The sequence below is a fragment of the Littorina saxatilis genome, unplaced genomic scaffold (genome assembly GCF_037325665.1).
Source record: "Littorina saxatilis isolate snail1 unplaced genomic scaffold, US_GU_Lsax_2.0 scaffold_175, whole genome shotgun sequence".
NCBI lineage: Eukaryota > Metazoa > Mollusca > Gastropoda > Littorinimorpha > Littorinidae > Littorina > Littorina saxatilis.
In genome coordinates, this window is record NW_027129252.1 from 83,002 (window position 1) to 100,913 (window position 17,912).

At 39.6% G+C, this 17,912-nt stretch overlaps 1 protein-coding gene across 2 annotated transcripts; it reads right to left on the bottom strand.

Moving 5' to 3' along the window:
* Positions 1-223: 223 nt before the first annotated feature.
* LOC138957527 (uncharacterized) lies at positions 224-16,681 on the bottom strand. Of its 2 annotated transcripts, XM_070328636.1 has the most exons (12): positions 16,488-16,681; positions 14,921-14,998; positions 13,598-13,752; positions 12,848-12,998; positions 11,481-11,558; positions 10,928-11,090; positions 10,509-10,579; positions 8,029-8,088; positions 6,855-6,911; positions 6,300-6,356; positions 4,655-4,711; positions 224-2,892 (listed from the first exon to the last, which is right to left on the bottom strand). In XM_070328636.1, the coding sequence occupies exons 2-12, from the start codon at positions 14,967-14,969 to the stop codon at positions 2,537-2,539; spliced, it is 1,254 nt and encodes a 417-aa protein (XP_070184737.1). In that variant the 5' UTR covers positions 14,970-14,998; positions 16,488-16,681; the 3' UTR covers positions 224-2,536. The 2 variants fall into 2 exon arrangements, with proteins under 2 accessions (XP_070184737.1, XP_070184738.1); XM_070328637.1 differs by lacking the exons at positions 4,655-4,711; positions 6,300-6,356 and having other exon boundaries at positions 14,921-16,681.
* Positions 16,682-17,912: the final 1,231 nt, after the last annotated feature.

Sequence of the window (17,912 nt, forward strand, 5' to 3'; positions counted from 1 at the left end):
TTTGGACTGTATATAAAACTTCTATTTAACAAATATTCAAATTCAATCCGAAATGTTTGACCAAGCCGGCAATACCAAAATATATGGGATATTAATTAATAATAATAATAATAACAATTACTTATATACAGGCATGGGAATTGAAAATTGTAAAAAAGGCGGAAAATTTATAACTGAAGACGCGAAGCGTCAAGTCGACGGCGCGAAGCGCCTAGTCTTACTAGGGGGGTCCGGGGGCATGCTCCCCCGGACAAATTTTTCTCCAAAGAACCCAGATGGTGCAATCTGGTGTCATCTGAGCTCCAAGTTTGCCATCAAATTCTGTTTTTAGAATCAGAGTTTTTAGTACAAAAATGTACCAATTTTTGCTTTTTTGAAGAACAAAAATATATACATGTATTATATGGTTTAAATTTGTAAAAAAAAAATTGATCTGTTGAGACAAACAGGAAAATGTAACTTGTAACACAATCTGTGCAATCTGGTTTACTTTCAAACATAAAAGTTCAATAACTGAGGCGGGCGGTAGCAGTGCGTGAACAAAGTACGGAAAGTTTTCGCGGGCTTTTGCGCAAAGGCCAAAGTAACCGGTGCCTTTTTTGTGTGCCTCCCCCCTTTATTTTTTCGGCGGACACTTTTGCATTTTCGGCGGAACAAAAAAAAATTTGTTTGGCGGACAATTCCCATGCCTGTATATAGCGCGTAAACCTCGTGGTGACAAACCCAGAGCGCTCTACACTTACATAATCATAATACAAACAAGGAAAGAGAACTAAATCCGAATAAATTCAAACATGGTCACACACACGCACACACACCCACACACGCACGCACACACACACGCACACACACACACACACGCGCGCGCACACACACACATACAATCTTTCTTTCGTCATTGTCAATGTTCAGGTAACCCGCAATGTCATTCTATGTACGCATACGTTATACTAGTACAACACACACAGGCACATGCACATCTTCACGAACGCCACACTTTAGTAGATAATACACGTGGCAGCGCCAATGACTCACCGATCATGGGATTATTTCATTTCCATTTATACAAAAGACATAAGTGGACCATCAAAAATCTATGAGTATGAACCAAAACATTGTAGATCTTGGCTGACACATATCAGCACCAGGTTTTTCATAAAAGCCTTGATCATGGAAAAATGAAAATTAACTCACTTCGTTTTAAGGTATCTACAGTAAACAATGTTCTGAGAAAAGAACAAAATCAGTAAGGAATACCTACACTGCAAACAATGCAATGAAATGTATGATAACATGTACATAATTGTTTGCATAGTTTGTCAATACAAAAAATTCGAATTAAGGTACCCACACATCATCACTACATCACATCACCAGTAGGAGCATGTTCATGATCCTTCAATCACATTCCTCACCACTCTCACTCATAGTACTAGTGTTAGCAGTGATGACACCACTGCCACATGTATCGCGACAGGGATCCTGATATTTTGATAACCTTTATTTCAAGCCACCACAGTGTACCCCACTTTCAAGCCGTTGTGCGCCGATACTGATCCTCTGCGCATGCTCAGGAGATAAACCGCGCCGTAGACACATGGTAAACCCGAGTGAGGTGGCTTGAAATAGTGTTATCAAGATCCCTGGAGTGATTTTTGCTTATTTGAATCCAATGTATCAGTATAAAGAAAATGCATATCAATATATAATACATATTAATTATTACACAACCTATGAGCAGAAGAGAATCCAATTTCTCTCTCAGTATTGTGGGTTCCTCACTGACACAAACTATCTTCACGCTCATTTTACACACATTTAATAGTAATATCATCCATGCTACTTGATGAAATGAAGGTGACAAAGCAAAAAGTGAAATATATGCACAAACATAATGGTGTCAAAGAGGACATTCTTTTTCTGTCATAAATGTTCAAAATTCAATCCTCGTCCTGGGAGTCTGCTGCATCTTTGTGAACCTCATATCTGTGTGATAAATATATCACGCATTCACATCGGCCAGTAGATCAACAGCCTATAGGCGCTGCATCCACCTTTCACGGCCTATTATTCCAAGTCACACGGGTATTTTGGTGGACATTTTTATCTACGCCTATACAATTTTGCCAGGAAAGACCCTTTTGTCAATCGTGGGATCTTTAACGTGCATACCGCAATGTAGTGTACACGAAGATCATACTACCAATACTACAAAAACACAATATACAGTCGGTCTCTTAGGTAAAACTGGGAAAAGCAGCTTCGACATTTAAACACTGCAACTGGAAGATCATCTAACAATGCATACTGCTTTACAATATGCATTTATGTATAAATATAGTTAAAGAACATCGAGTTAATAGGAATTAGAGCTTTCTTGACACTGCACGATGAGGAAAGGATGAAAAAGAGAATGAAAAGTGGTTGTTGCATCATTTTCACTTCATAACCACTGACACTGATAGTCCTAATCTTTGGGAAATTGGAACTCTATCAGAACTCTGAGAGTTTAGGGAGTCATGAAATTAGATGAAATTTACACAGTGTCAAAAGCGACTTTGCTCCTGAACTTCTTTCTCTCGTTAAATATTTTGCTCCTTACCAAGCTGACTTTTTGTTTTTTTTCAAGTGGAATACCACAAAAAACATCGTGCACTGTCAAGAAAGCTTGAATTTCTTTGATGCCAGGCAATGATCCTGTCACACCTCTCCCAGTCTTCTGTATGTCACTTTTGAAATATGACTCAACCTTTTTTGTGTCCACAGCTTCCCATTGGTAGTATGATCTTTTTCGAGACCCACTTTCCCCTGCAGTCGTAGAATCTGAAGTTCTGTTGTCGGATTCCTGTGATCGGCTCTGCAATCCCAAAGGGTGAAGAAGTTCCCCAATATCTGAAAAAAAATCCCACAATTACACTGACAGCAAACCACTAATGATCCAAGTCATCTAATATGTTGCATTGAAAAGATCAATACCAACTAATTTACTGTTTTTGGTCACTTCCACATTTACAGAATTAGCCTTTTTCCTAAGCATAATTGTGCGATACAAAAGGAAAAAATAACAGTTCAAGATGTTGTGATAACTTCAATGCAGAAGAAGAACTGTTAACCCGTGATTTGTAAAAATGGTTACAAATCACGGGGCGCGCCTCGCGATTTGTAACAATTTTTACAAATCACGTTTTTGCGCCCGATATTTTCTTGTCATCTCCAAAGTCAAGGGACAAAAACGAAATCCCTTGACTTTTGGGGTAGCGTGACTGTTAATTTTAAGATTTTTTTTCCCCCATTATATAGGATGTCCCATCGTTGGGAAATTCCGGTCGCTTCCTCCCAGTGGAAAGCTAGCAGTCACAGCGTCGCACTACCCCAAAGGCAAGGGATCTATTAGTCCCGTTTCGCCGTTATCCCAATTCGCCCCCATCCCATTTTGGCGACATTTCTCAGGCCAAGTGTCATTTTACCACCATATCATGTACCATTAACTCCACATCCCATTTTGGCGCAATCCCGTTTCGCCGTGAGCCCATTTCGCCCCCATCCCATTTTTGCGACATTTTACAGGCCAAGTGTCATGTTACCACCATGTCATGTACCATTAGCTCCACATCCCATTTTGGCGCAATCCCATTTCGCCGTTATCCCATTTTGCCCCCATCCCATTTTCGCGACATTTCACAGGCCAAGTGTCATTTTACCACCGTGTCATACCACTAGCGCCACATTCCATGTTGTCGCCATGCCGTTTTGCCGTCATCCCATTTCGCCGCCATCCCTATTTCGCGACATTTTGGATTGTGGCAAAATTGGGATTTGGCGAAAACGGAATGTCTTCCTAGTTGAATAACGCAGTATAGTAGTATAGTGAGGCTTGGCAAGAAGAATAAATAAAAAAAATGGGATGGCGGCCAAATGGGATGGTGTCAAAATGGGATGTTGCGCAATTGTTATGACACGGTAGTAAAATGACGCTTGGCTTGTGAAATGTCGCGACAATGGGATGGGGGCGAAATGGAATGCGGTGAAACGGCATGGCGGCCAAATGGGATATGGTGTCAAAATGGGATGTCGCGCTATTGTTATGACATGTTAGTAAAATGACGTTTGGCTTGTGAAATGTCGCGAAAATGGGATGGGGCAAAAAATGGGACGGCGGCAAAATGGGATTGCACCAAAATGGGATGTGGAACTAAAACCACCCCCACCACTCAGCGTAGAGGCTCTAAACAAGAAAAATAATAATAATAAAAGGCATGCATTACTTTGTGGAATGCGATATTTTTTCATTTTTACATTTTTACAAATCGCGGTTTTAGGTTCGACGTGATTTGTAAAATATTTTTACATTTTTACAAATCACGGGTAAACAAGAACTAATAGAATACAGAGGAAAATGGCACCACCCGAGCAAAAGTTTCAAAAGAAAATGTTAGTGTTTCTGGCAGCAAATCGGAAAGAGTGAACTGCCAAGCAGTTGCATTGCCTGTGACAAAATTGTATTATTAAATTCCCAATGAAAAGCCCTCCTTTTTTCTACCAATTTTTGGGGGCATTTTCAAGAAATAGTTGGAGGCTTTACAGTACAAGTATATGCCTTCTACAATATCCACTGTACATGTATTTAGATTTTCATGCAACACAATCTCCCTACCTGTAGCCTCAGTCAGCAGTGCATGACTTATCTCAGCTGCATCAGTAGTTGCTTCATCTGCAAAGTAACATCAAGGAAACATGTTTTACTATAAGGAATCAGACAAGTTTGTCTTAACGAAGTCACAGAATGCCAGCTGGATAAATACATATTGCACTACAAAGCATGTGTATAGCTTGACTGCTTCAAGACAGCTTGCACTACGTGTACATAATTAGGAATCCTATCAATTCCATGACAATATTTATGAAAGAAACAGAATTCTGTACAAACACAAGTGCCGATTGAAAACTTCAAGTGATCAGCAAGCCATCCGGCGCAGTTCGTGGCTCCTATAGTTTTTTATAATTTTTTTTTTATAAATGGTATTGTATTTCATGATTCCTGCATAGCAATTAGCATACACATCAGATTTAATGTTTTTCCAGATTGCATGCAGAAGTAAAGGCGATCAGAGGCGTGGAACATGCTCCAGATGTTGTAAAAAGCTTGTGCAAAGTAAAAAGGTCTTACTATTCCAGACTGTTATTTCTGGAAAACATCTATTTGGAGACTAACCACGACTCCAACAAAACAGATGGTTTTATAAATTAGTGACAATTTTCTATTTTCCTCACTTTCTACTAACTAGCTATTAAAATAACTTCAACACGTACACAACAGATTAAGTGTAGTTCACAATGAGAAATAAACAAGTCGCGTAAGGCGAAAATACAATATTTAGTCAAGTAGCTGTCGAACTCACAGAATGAAACTGAACGCAATGCCATTTTTCAGCAAAGACCGTATACTCGTAGCATCGTCAGTCCACCGCTCATGGCAAAGGCAGTGAAATTGACAAGAAGAGCGGGGTAGTAGTTGCGCTAAGAAGGATAGCACGCTTTTCTGTACCTCTCTTTATTTTAACTTTCTGAGCGTGTTTTTAATCCAAACATATCATATCTATATGTTTTTGGAATCAGGAACCGACAAGGAATAAGATGAAAGTGTTTTTAAATTGATTTGGACAATTTAATTTTGATAATAATTTTTATATATTTAATTTTCAGAGCTTGTTTTTAATCCGAATATAACATATTTATATGTTTTTGGAATCAGCAAATGATGGAGAATAAGATAAACGTAAATTTGGATCGTTTTATAAATTTTTATTATTTTTTACAATTTTCAGATTTTTAATGACCAAAGTCATTAATTAATTTTTAAGCCACCAAGCTGAAATGCAATACCGAAGTCCGGGCTTTGTCGAAAATTACCAGACCAAAATTTCAACCAATTTGGTTGAAAAATGAGGGCGTGACAGTGCCGCCTCAACTTTCACGAAAAGCCGGATATGACGTCATCAAAGACATTTATCAAAAAAATGAAAAAAACGTTCGGGGATTTCATACCCAGGAACTCTCATGTCAAATTTCATAAAGATCGGTCCAGTAGTTTAGTCTGAATCGCTCTACACACACACACACACACACACACAGACACACAGACACACGCACATACACCACGACCCTCGTTTCGATTCCCCCTCGATGTTAAAATATTTAGTCAAAACTTGACTAAATATAATAATATGTACACCAGGGAACATACTCCTTACAGACACACCAATATAACTATACAAAAGAAGAAGCAACAAAACACAAACCTCTGTTGTCGGATTCCTGCGATCGGCTCTGCAAAGTGTGAAGAAGTTCCCCAATATCTGAAAAAATCCCACAATTACACCTACAGCAAACCACTGATGATCCAAGCCATCTAATAATTATGTTGCATTGAAAAGATCAATACCAATTAATTTACTGTTTTAGGTCACTGCCACATCTACAGAATTAGCCTTCTTCCTAAGCATAATTGTGCGATACAAAAGGAAAAAAACCAGTTCAAGACGTTGTGATAACTTCTATGTAGTACAAGAACTAATAGAATACAGATGAAAATGACACCACCTGAGCGAAAGTTAAAAAAACAAAAAAACCTGTTGTGTTTCTAGCAGCAAATAGGAAAGAGTGAACTGCCAAGCAGTTGCATTGCCTGTGACAAAATTATATCCTTTAATTCCCAATGAAAAGCCCTCCTTTTTTCTACCCATTTTTGGGGGGCATTTTCAAGAATTAGTTGTAGGCTTTACAGTGCAAGTATATGCCTTCTACAATATCCACTGTACATGTATTTAGATTTTCATGCAACACAATCTCCCTACCTGTAGCCTCAGTCAGCAGTGCATGATCTACCTCAGCTGCATCAGTAGTTGCTTCTTCTGCAAAGTAACATCAAGGAAACATGTTTTACTATAAGGAATCAGACAAGTTTGTCTTAATGAAGTCACAGAATGCCAGCTGGATAAATACATATTGCACTACAAAGCATGTGTATAGCTTGACTGCTTCAAGACAGCTTGCACTACGTGTACATAATTAGGAATCCTATCAATTCCATGACAATATTTATGAAAAAAACAGAATTCTGTACAAACACAAGTGCCGTATGAAAACTTCAAGTGATCAGCAAGCCATCCGGCGCAGTTCGTGGCTCCTATAGTTTTTTATAATTTTTTTTTATAAATGGTATTGTATTTCATGATTCCTGCATAGCAATTAGCATACACATCAGATTTAATGTTTGTCCAGATTGCAGAAGTAAAGGCGATCAGAGGCGTGGAACATGCTCCAGATGTTGTAAAAAGCTTGTGCAAGGTAAAAAGGTCTTACTATTCCAGACTGTTATTTCTTTATCGCGGAATTGGTCACGCACTGCTAAACTGCAGATGAAAATCTGCCTAAATGGTTTTCAGATTCAAGGTAAGGTTCGATTCTATAGTTTTGTTCTACCGGTTCCTCAGTACAAAACTCCCCCCCTCCTCTCTCTCTCTCTCTCTAAATAAATAAATATTTATTAAGAGAGAGAGAGAGAGAGAGAGAGAGAGAGAGAGAGAGAGAGAGAGAGAGAGAGAGAGAGAGAGAGAGAAGAAGAAGAATTGCTAATACTGACACTGAAAATGCAGAAGCCCGCTTATAAGGTAGTTGGGCTTGGGTTACTCCTTACATCTGAGAGCTCTGTAATAAGGAACCTCGGTTATAAGGAGTAAAAAATTCGTCCCAGAGCGCTCCTTATAAGCGGGCCCGACTGTATTCTGCAGAAAAGTCTACTCTTTCATTGACTGTTGGCCATAATTGGTAGTTGCATTGTGTGCAAATCCTTGTACAATTGTTTGCTAAGGGTACACTTTTAACATAACTTATCTAAGGCTCAAGAGTTTATACACCAAATCTGATATATAATTATGCTGTTTGCATTATCTTTTCTGCATACATTTTCAAACTTACAGTAACCAACTCTTCTTTGCCACCTAACTCATCACACATACAAACACCTACCTCCTGTTATGAACGCTTCTTCCTGAAGTGTTGTTATGTTGGCAGCAGCATTTGCTTCTTCTGAAAATAATACACAATATACATGTTACATCTCTTTCGGTGCACATATCCACACAATAACTCCATGTACCAAGAACTAATTGGTATGCCGTCCTGACTAAACACAGGAAAAGGATGTGTGTCAACGTTTTGTAGTAATCTTCATTCTGAAATCATGAATAATGATGTCCACAGTTTCTTCAACCAATACAAAAATTAGAACTGTCAGTATTGACATTCTGTTAATTAAAAAGAAGAAACAAGGAACAAGTCGCGTAAGGTGAAATTACTACATTTAGTCAAGCTGTGGAACCCACAGAATGAAACTGAACGCACTGCATTTTTTCACAATGACCGTAGTCCGCCGCTTGTGCATAACGGAGTGAAACTGACGAGCCTGTTCAGCGCGTTAGTGGTTTTGCTGTGCTGCATATCACGCTTTTCTGTACCTCTCTTCGTTTTAACTTTCTGAGCGTGTTTTTATTCCAAACATATCATATCTATATGTTTTTGGAATCAGGAACCGACAAGGAATAAGATGAAATTGTTTTTAAATCGATTTTGGAAATTTAATTTTGATCATAATTTTTATATTTTTAATTTTCAGAGCTTGTTTTTAATCCAAATATTTATATGTTTTTGGAATCAGGAAATGATGTAGAATAAGATAAACGTAAATTTGGATCGGTTTATATAAAAAAAAAAATTATTACAATTTTCAGATTTTTAATGACCAAAGTCATTAATTAGTTTTTAAGCCAACAAGCTGAAATGCAATACTGAAGTCCGGCCTTCGTCGAAGATTGCTTTACAAAAATGTCAATCAATTTGATTGAAAAATGAGTGTGTGACAGTGCCGCCTCAACTTTTACCAAAAGACGGATATGACGTCATGAAAAGTATTTATCGAAAAAACGAAAAAAGTGTCCGGGGATATCATTCCCAGGAACTCTCATGTCAAATTTCATAAAGATCGGTCCAGTAGTTTGGTCTACACACACACACACACACGCACAGACACACGCACATACACCACGACCCTCGTCTCGATTCCCCCTCTATGTTAAAACATTTAGTCAACACTTGACTAAATGTAAAAATGAAAAGCATAAGATTAGGATAAGATTTCTTATAATCCTGTGAGGTTACCCTCATGGAAATCTGAACTGTTTTCACATGGAAAAGCAAGTTGCCTTTAAGTACATTTATTTTTCTTACATGCATGTTTTTATATTTCCAAGCCCTGATACTTTCGCTGTAAATTTAGCTCCTTTATGATGCGCATATGTGCACACAAGATTATATGGACACGACGAGAGTCTGCATGGAGTAGACTCATAATGTCATATAAATCCTTCCTCAAACATGGGTATTAGATGCACGCCGATAGAGATAACTGGTTTAGAAACAAGCGCAGCTACCGATTGAGCTATTTCCCTGCCTCTGGAGTAATCATAAAGACACAACTGAGAAAAATATTAACTTAATTGACAACAGTGTGACCATGATGTAAAAATGAATACTCCACATACACATTGTTTGTTTTTGTTCTTCTTCTGCTGTTGTTGAAGGCACAGTACGTCTCCCGTAAACCATCACAGATACTGTCAGGCTTTTACACACAGTACAAATACCCTTTCATTTACACACTCACTGCTTTTGAACATCCGAGGTGCCCTACGTAAAAAGCGAGCAATTTTAAAAGAATGATTTTTGCTGATTGTCTGTTAACAAAATCGAACGGTGCGTTTTGGCGCTAGACCTAACTTAAAATCTAAATAACAAATTGACAGCTTGTTACACAAACATTCTCAAATCATAAAAGAATTTTTCATCAAGACAAGATTAGTACAATTAAAAGTTTTGAAAGTTTGAAAAAAGAAAAGCCCGGAAACGTGTAACACAAAACATCTTTCTCGAAGCAGACGACGGTTCTGCATAGTACCAGTTCCTTTGAACAGTCGTAAGCCATCGCTAGAGTTCTTGTGAATTGCAGCCCTCTGTTGTGTTTGGATTTAGAGGTACATAATAACGTGCTATTGCAGATAAGCTTACAGCGAGTCGCATTGGAAATCACAAACTGACGACTACATTGTGAAAAAAGGCAAACTGGATCACACGGGTTCACAATGCCTATGGGGTAAGATAAACCACACAAAAATAAATTCTTTGAAATTAGCTCGCTCTTTACGGAGGGCACCTAAGATGTTTTAAAGCGGTGAGTGTTTAAATGAAAGGGTGTTTGTACTGTGTGTAAAAGCCTGACAGTATCTGTGATGGTTACGGGAGGCTTACTGTGCCTTAAAGTAAAGAAAAGTTTTGCTCGTTAAAGCAAGTTACCCAGGCCGTCAGCTGACATCCTACAGGCAGCAAAAGAGTTAAACTTTTCCACACAAAAAAGGTACTTGTCACTTGCACAAAGAACACTAAACCTTCCATACCTTTTTCTTGTCCATATATACGTAGCAACCCGCTGACTCCAGGCACAGCAGGCTCAACGGAGTCAACAGCACTGTAGCAGAAATTTAGCCATTTTCAGTTTACCGATAATACGTTACATTTACAGGAAAAGACACAGTATGTAGGAATACCTTAATTCTTCAAACATTGACGCTTAAATTAATACATTCCACAAGAAAAAGTATAAATCTAACAGTCAAATACAAAGTGCTTTCCTTGTGTTCCGCTACCTAAATGCTTCTAGTGGTTTTCCTTCTTCAAAGTAATGGCTAAAGGGGCTACACAATATGCCTTTTATACCTTCTGACAAACAAACACAGTACCACTCTTAAGTGCATTGTACTCCAAGACATTTTCAGGTATGTACCAAACTGAAAATGGAAGACAATGCATCACATACCATTTCTCCAAAGTAATGGTTGCATTTAGCAAGGCCAGTAGATCTTTTTTCCCCATGGAGCTGGGGTCGCGCACATTTACGCCTTCAGGCCAGCCATGCGCTTTGACCTCCTTCTTGTGGACTTCCTTGTAAGGGAAACAGCTCCCCATTCCAGGACAGGCCCCTGAAACAACATAAAGTACATCAATCCAAACAGCTGAAAGATAAATATATACACTCTTCAAGATTATTTTGTGTTTGTTGCTCTCATGTCAACATGTCAGCTTTATTGTGATCCAGATTACAACTTACTCTGATGTGTATGTTATGCAGCATGCGCTTAATCGTTTTCTTTCAATAATATAAACATCAGAGCCACAAATTGCCACCAATGGCTTGCTGATCAGTGGAAGTGTTCACACGTGTGTTTTCCTAAACTCCCATGACCTAAAGCTAAACCCACGTAATCTTGAGTGATCATTAAGAGCCAGTAATAATTTCCGCAAGAAATTGTGAACTACGATGAACTCGCGTGTTGGTGGTGAGTGGGTCGGGGTATAAGAAAAAGTCTTACTTGTGGCAAGGTTCAAATGTGCTCGAACCTTTTCCCTCATGAGGCTAGGTGGCAGAGCTGTTGTCACCTTGCATGTATCTGCAACGTGAAAGAAAAATAACATGAACATTTACAACTGGTGCACACACCAGAATGAGTTTGGGATTTACCCCCAAAATACACAGCAATTCTAATTATTTTCTCAGCAGGTGTTGGAACATAAACAGCATTGCTAACCTGCTGGACAGCTGCATCAGTTTAATTTAACAGAATATATATTAACTTGGAACCAGGTATACAGCTGGAAAACATATAAGATTTTTATCCCCCAGAGGGATAAATTGTAATGAATGATGCCAGTTCTGTGAGCAATGTAGCTGTCTTGATGAACTACCTAAATATATCAACACTATCACACAGTTTGCTTCATAAAGAAAGTAACAATTTGACCCAACAATTAAAACAAATGATAAAAGGCACATCAAGCACCATCTTTTTTTTTCTCATAATAATTTGAAGTTGATTAAAGGCACAGTAAGCCTCCCGTAAACCATCACAGAGCTCCCCGAGCGTCTACATACAGTACAAGCATACTTCCATTTGAACGCTCACCGAACGGGAACATCCTGGCTGCTTTCTGTCGAGCGTGAGAAATTTTCAAAGAATTTATTTTCGTGGACTTAGCTTTTACCAATAATGGCGCCTCGTTTTGGTGCTGGCTGTTATGAATATTCAATACCGGAAATCACGCCCGGACAGTAAGCCTCCCGTAAACTACTGTCAGGCTTTTATAGTACACACAGTACAAACACCCTTCCATTTGAACGCTCACCAAACGGGAACATCCTAGGTGCCCTACGTAAAGAGCGAGCAATTTTTAAATAATTAATTTTGCAGATTGTCAAAAATGAGTTACTTCCCTTCGCGTCTCATTCAGAAAAGCCCGGAAGCAGGGTCACGCAAGGGTCGTAGCAGACGACGGTTTATCAGTACATATCGCCGTTCCTCTCAACAGTCAAAAGCCATCGCTAGAGTTCTTGTGAACCACAGCCGTTTGTTTCGTGCATAAAAACGTGCTATTGTAGATAAGCTCACATCGAGTCGCATTCAAATGACTAACTGACGACTACATTGTGAAAAAGGGAAACTGGATCACACGGGTTCACGATGGCTCAGGGGTAAGATAAACCACGCAAAAATAAATTCTTTGAAAATTGTTCGCTCTTTACGGAGGGCACCTAGGATGTTCTCAATCGGTGAGTGTTTAAATGAAAGGGTGTTTGTACTGTGTGTAAGAGCCTGACCATATCTGTGATGGTTTACGGGAGGCTTACTGTGCCTTTAACATAAACACAAACACAGTGAAATGCTGATAATTATATTCTTACAGGCTGAGGCTATTTCTCTGCTGAGAATTCTGGAATCCTTGAGGACTTTGAAAATGGCCCCGTCACCATACATTTCGCACGCTGGATTGGCCTTCTCCCTGTCATACAGGAAGACGCAAGTGTCCAATCCAGCGTTCTTGAAGTCAACTAACTGGGGAAAAGAAAGAAATAATCACGTATGAAGACATCAATAACACTGTGTATTCAGCACGTCCCTGTTCTTTGTTTCTTACACATGCAGACACATACATGGTCAATTGTATCAAAAATTGAGCATCACAAGTTTTCACAGCATTCTCTTCTTTTCAGATTGAGTTTTTTTCTGTTTTATCCAACACTGGTATTTATGCATGGTCAACATGACAGGAAAACTACAATCACTCATAGGCGCTGACAACTTGGATACCCTGCTTTTCCACATAATCACAGAGGTAAAGGAAGCTTCCACTTTACAGTTACAGTACAGGGATGATCAAATCCCCCCCCCCTTTTTTTTTTAAATATTGTTTCTTTTCTTAAGGAACAACCTTTCCTGGTACCAAAATGCATGAAAATAATACCTTTTTTTTTCTTTTTTTAGAAACCGGATTCTCTGGTTTTATAAGTTTTCAAAAAATGGATTTCCATTGAGAACGGGAAAGGTGTTAGCCCTGTAGGCGTTTGCAATGGTCTCCATGGAAGTTGCACTTACTGAAATTTGTTAGCAATCTGTTTCGTGCAATCCACATCTGAAACGTAAAAATACTTTACCACACTCCGAAGCTTGTCTCTCAGCTTGTTGTGGTCTGCCTTGCTTGACGCGTTCATTGCAGCAGCCTTCACCCTGCACGCTTCTTTTTCCTCAGGGGAAGCATTCTTCCACCTTGATCCACCCTCTTTGAAGGTTTCAGCGCGGGAGCCTTGAGCTAAAACATAGTGTTGAACAATGAATCAATGGTTCTTGACAATATCAACGTTGTTATCTATCTATGTTGTGTCTGTAATATAACTGCAGTTCACTCATACTTGTCATTGTTTTAACACGGAATTCTACTTTATCTACGTACATATATATATATTCTCTCCCAAAAAAGAAACTTGACACAGGTAAACATTGATTTTTGTCAAATAATTATGTTAGAGGAAAGCACCAAAATTCAGTTTGAAATTTGTCAGTTGCATTGTTGCAAACCATTAAACCACAAAAAGAATATAATAAAACCGATACTTTACTGGGTGGTCGCCCTTTTATTGAATTGCAAAAATCTTCTCTGCACAAAAATTATGTGCATGGCGCCGTGATGTTTTTGCCTCTGTCTAAGCCTCAAGTGGCAGAGATGAGAAAGCCATATCAACCGCAATTCTGTGACCCCGCGCCTGCAATTAAGGTGCGGAAAATGCCACGACTGACTAAAGCCCAGTGCCATAATGCTATTGTCCGGTTGCAAGCAGGTACAACTAATGAAGATGTTGCAAGGCATGTTGGTGTGTCCCAACAAACTGTATGTGCATGAATGGAGCTCTTTTAAATGCCACTTAAAGTGTACAGGACAGACCAAGGTCAGGCCGACCTAGAGTTACCACACCGGCTCAGGATCGGTATTTCAGGGTGAGACAGCTCCGTGAACGGTTCACAATACCGCTACGCAGATTCCGGGGGTGCCTCTCCCAAAAAGGAAACTTGAAAAAAGAACATCATGGCGCCATGCACATGGTTTTTGTGAAGAAAATATTTATGCAATTCAATAAAAGGGAGACCACCCAGTAAAGTATCGGTTCAATTATGTTCTTTTTGTGGTTTAAAGTCAATAGCCCGGCGGAAATTTTGCTGGCCCGGTACGTACCACAGTTGATCTGCAGTGTTTAAATGTCTTTAAAACTGAATACTACAACCAAAAGGGTTGATTTGACTAGAATTGTCATTGGCCAGCCGAGGATGTGAACATCCCTGGACACGTAAAAATTTTTTTTAAAAACGTCAGCGCCTTTTGGTTTTAGACACCTGATGATTTATAGCAGCTTCGGTTGACAAGCTGATTGCTTATAAACTTCATTTTTATCCACAAAAAAATAAAGAAATAAAAAAATTCATACCGTTCTTTAATTGACTAGACATAAACACATGGAATGCATGATGGGGCATCTTGACAGCTTTTTTTATCTGCAGGTAATCTGAAACACAAAGTGACACACAATGTATACTTATCAATTTTTATCCTACATACGTGAGAGAGACACCCGTGAGATAATAATCGTTCAAATCACACGTGTGTATATCATGTAAATGAGGTCATGTCAAGCAAGTCTGGCAGGGACCTGTTTTTCCACTGCTTATGATGCCAAAGTCACCGAGACAAACATTATTATAGAAACACAAATTGCGCTCGCTTATTACCCTCGATGAATCTTTAGAACTAACACGTCACGCCACACTTTCAGAGTGACGTTTCTTTGCTTTGACGTAATAGATTGCACGAGGCTTTAGAAGAGATCGAGGTTCTAAAACAAGCGTCTTCAATTTAGCTGCCTCGAATGCAGGACATTTTCAGTAAAATACACGTAAGTACAGTATGTAGGATAAACAGAATACTACATGGCATGCTGTTCCGTACCAGATTTACACTCGTTGCTTTTTCAAATAGTGAACAGCTCGCTTTCGCTCGCAGTTCAATATTTAAAAAAACAACTCATGTAAATCTGGTACGACACAGCAAGCCATGTAGTATTCTCTATATATCATATATTTATACTGAAGAACTTTTACGTCAACAACGGCAAGAGATTTGTTTGTTTGTTTGTTTGCTTAACGTCGAAGGGCCATATCAGGGCGGTGCTGCTTTGACATTTAACGTGCGCCACACACAAGACAGAAGTCGCAGCACAGGCTTCATGTCTCACCCAGTCACATTATTCTGACACCGGACCAACCAGTCCTGGCACTAACCCCATAATGCCAGACGCCAGGCGGAGCAGCCACTAGATTGCCAATTTTAAAGTCTTAGGTATGACCCGGCCGGGGTTCGAACCCACGAGCTCCCGATCACGGGGCGGACGCCTTACCACTAGGCCAACCGTGCCGGTTACGGCAAGAGATATTTCAGCAAAGTGAGTGTATCACTATGAGTCTATCAATCACACTCATAGTCCAGGATAAACGTTATTGAAGATTGGAGTTGAAGACTTTTTTTTATGCACTCCCCCAGTGTGGTTCCTGTTAAGTGGGAAAGAAAGGGTCTATGTCAAACAAAAGTGGGTTGATATCCTGTAGGTACATTTCTAGACCAGTGTTTCTTTAAAAAAAAGTCAAATTAAGGCATGACATGCTTGTGGCTAGGCGCTCACAGAGAAAACAGTTACGTATTTATACCTCTTCAGAGAGCATCTCGTACGTGATTTGGAGGGTCAAAGGGTATTATACCCTTAATTCTACGTGATGTGGAACCCTGGACTGATGTAGAAAAGCATGTCAGACTCAAGACTCATCATACTCATACTAGTATTAGTTTTACCAGTCAAGATCGGAATAGAAGATTAGAACATACACGGGTTTTCATTACCTCGACGCAGCAACTAAACCGGCCCTTGTAAAAACAATAGCTACATACAGAATTAAACTCTGACACATCAATCAATCGAATTGCAAAGATTTAAACAAACTTACTGTGAGTGTGAATCCGTCGAGACGTTTCTTGTGGAAAACTCGCGCCTTGAAACGGGCATATGGAGTGATCTCCCTTTGGTCTACCACACAGGACTCTTTCGAAAAAGAATAATAAGGCACCCTGCTTTTCACATTTCAGATTGCGATTCGATTTCTACGTAGAAGATAGTTAAAAAGTCTGACAGCTGTGTCAACTTACCCTGTATTTATGTTTTGAGTTAAATAAACGAAATAGGTTTAAAAATATCAAATTTCAATCGAAGATGGGGGGGGGGGGGGGGGGGCAGGGGCAGGCTACGCAGTGAGGCTTTGCAAAAATTACCTCCCCTTTTTAGCTCTGTAAAAGGTTGTTTTGATAGAATGAGGTTATTAAGACACTTCTATTGTATAAAATATAAAGTGTAAAGCTAATACTACTGTTTACCAAACGGTAGGAGTGTTGCAAACATGTAAAATTGCCTGAAAATGCCGATTCGGTACCCGAAGCGGACGTCGGCCATTTTCAACTCCAAACGCGACGATTCGTCAGTATACCGTGTGACGTCACGTCAATATATATATCTAAAGAGACCGTATACGTTCAGCTGGTAGTTCCGATAAGGATTTTCCGCTGATACCACCAGAAAGTATACGCTGAACGTACAAAACGTATACTGTGAGCTGCTGTGTAGCGGGCCCAGGACTGTATGTTTTGTGCGGTCTGAGCGATGTGCAATGCCTCATATATATATATATATATATATATATATATATATATATATATATACGGCTTCTCTGTGTGTGTGTGTGTGTGTGTTTGTGTGTGTGTGTGGGCAACACCTGTGGGTTGTAGAGTTCTGTTTGTGATGTGGTCTGGCGGCTTTGGTGTGTCTGTATGTTCAGGCCTTCCAAAAGCCATATCATTTATTCTCAATCCCGTTTGAGTGGACTTTGCCTTCAAAGGTGATCGTGGTGTTTCGGCACTCGGTTACATTTGGTGTCGTCGACTGCAATGACACTCGACATGAAATGTTCAGGCCACTGAATCATTTTCGTGCTGTTCCCATTCCACCTGGGAGGGACCTAAGCTTGGCGGGTCCATAGTTTGGAACTTTGGGGACAAAGTTCATTCAAAGAGGGTCGAGTGTGACAGGGAGACTTCCCTCGCCCTTCACAGCAGACTCTGCAGAGTTGTTCGCCTTAGAAGTTGTGGGCTTTCCTTGCATGTACCCGTAAGTTGTCCTCACTGTAAAAGTGCAAAGGTCGAATCTATTTATCGAAAAATCCAATGTCATCTATCTCTATAGTGTCTGTGTCTGTGTCTGTGTGTGTGTGTGGAGGCAACACCTGTGGATTGTAGAGTTCTGTTTGTGATGGGGTCTGGCGGCTTTTGTCTGTCTGTATGTTCTGGCATTTGAGAAGCCATAACAGATAATATAGGGCTTA

Bases quoted from the DNA above. Each gene is read 5' to 3' on its own strand.
- LOC138957527 (XM_070328636.1), bottom strand. From the start codon at position 14,969: ATGCCCCATCATGCATTCCATGTGTTTATGTCTAGTCAATTAAAGAAC. The intron at 8,089-10,508 runs GTATGGAAGGTT...TATTATTTTCAG, and splicing joins TATATATGGACAAGAAAAAG to AAGAAGCAAATGCTGCTGCC. The intron at 4,712-6,299 runs GTTTGTGTTTTG...GTTACTTTGCAG, and splicing joins GCAGGAATCCGACAACAGAG to ATGAAGCAACTACTGATGCA.